This window comes from Aplysia californica, unplaced genomic scaffold, assembly GCF_000002075.1.
Source record: "Aplysia californica isolate F4 #8 unplaced genomic scaffold, AplCal3.0 scaffold00757, whole genome shotgun sequence".
Lineage (NCBI taxonomy): Eukaryota > Metazoa > Mollusca > Gastropoda > Aplysiida > Aplysiidae > Aplysia > Aplysia californica.
In genome coordinates this window covers 130801-132461 of record NW_004798027.1, presented here as the reverse complement: position 1 = coordinate 132461, position 1661 = coordinate 130801, and the positions used below count along the sequence as shown (strand labels likewise).

Here is a 1661-nt window from a genome sequence, read left to right as displayed (position 1 = left end):
TGGAGGTTAGTTTCAGTAGGAGTTTTGCAGCACTTGCAACACAATAAGGTCATAAAAGTGCCGAAGATTAAAGGTGTTACAAGAGAGTAATAAACACAAAAAAGGAGGAGAGATCAGAAAAAGATGTTTGATCTGAAAGAGCACTCGCCAACCACCCACTTGTTAGTTTGTTGTTTGTTTGTTCATTTGGTAGTTCCCTTGTTGGTTCCTTTGTTAGTTTAGTTTTAGTAAGAGTTTACGGCACTTGCAACACAATACGGTCATATCAGTGCCGAAGATTAGAGGTGTTACAAGAGAGAGTAACATACACGAAAAAGAAAGAGGGGAGATAAAGATGATAGATTTTTTAATAGGAAAGATTGTTGGTTTGTTAGTTTGTTGTTCGTTCATTTGTTTGTTCTTTTGCTTATTTGTTTGTTGGAGTAGAGAGAAACATCAACACAATAACCGTCATCTAGTGCAGGGGAAAAGACAGATAGGCAGACAGAGAGACAGAAACAACAGACAGACAGACAGAAACAACAGACAGACAGACAAAAACAAAGGAGGGACAGACAAGAAGAAGGATCTACCAGTAGCACCCTCCAACCCCCCACTGAATGACAAACAAGAAAAGCATCCAATAATTCATAATAAGCTTTAAGGCGTACATGGAATATATCAAGGGCTTCAACAAAGTTTCAATAGACAGAAAAGTAATGCTTTTAAGGATAGTTTTTCAAGCTTGAAAAACAATCCAAAAAACATTACTTTTCTGTCTAATAAAACTTTGTTGAAGTCTTTGATAGATTCCATGTATGCCGTAAAGTCATCCCATAAAAACATTTCACAGAAAAATAAGGCTTTTCATCGTAGCTTAAAAAACTTTATTGATCATCCCATAAAAATCACGTTCCCCCTATTTCACCACAATGACAACACATTTTACCCAGACCACTTTTAACCCTCTGAGCCCTGACCTCCTGAGGCTACCATGCCCCTCTACCTGAGCTCCTGAACGGTATATCACCAACATTCACAAGATCGTCAGAATCATTTTCCATATCCCACTCATGGTAGTCCTTGTCCTTGTCAGCATCTAATTCAGAAAGATCTTCAAAATAATCTATAACGCCTTGTGTAGCAAACACAGTTTTCCCTATGTGTTTTGTCTGAGGACGACCCGGTAGGGGATGGGGTCTTGCTCAGCGCTGTGCCAATGGCTAGGTGTACGGGCAGTTTTACACCCCACCGGTGTATCAGTAGTGGGGCGTACGGCCACTTTTACGCACCACCGGTGTACCGGTGGCAAGGGTTCAAAGGGTTAAGCCATAATGACGTCACATTTTTATCCAGACCACTTTCAAAAACCCAACACCCGACCACACCATCACTCACTGCGGTCTAAAGAAACCTCTGTCAGCTCGTCTTCCCCACCATTGGTGGACGGAGTGGTGGGAACAGCTCCGTCATTGGTCGCCGAACCGTTGGTGGATGGGCCAGTCGGCGTGGGGGCAGGGGCTGACTCCTCCCCACCGGTCAACATGGCTACCTCGTGCGATGTGCTGGAAGCGTTGGACGGGGTGCGGGAGTGACCGCTCCGAGAGTGACCACTGCGGGCAGGCTTGCCTTTTTTTAGACCTTCAGCGATACTCTGTGGTCAGGTGGAAGAATAATGATAA

General features: G+C 43.8%; 1 protein-coding gene across 1 annotated transcript in view; it reads right to left on the bottom strand.

The window, feature by feature from the left end:
• LOC101846098 (conserved oligomeric Golgi complex subunit 3) overlaps positions 1-1661 on the bottom strand; it is a gene marked incomplete in the record, with an annotated part of 36608 nt that overhangs the window by 20213 nt on the left and 14734 nt on the right. Inside the window, 1 exon segment of the mRNA XM_013088529.2 lies at positions 1378-1633. Within this exon segment, the coding sequence (XP_012943983.2) occupies positions 1378-1633 (256 nt within the window).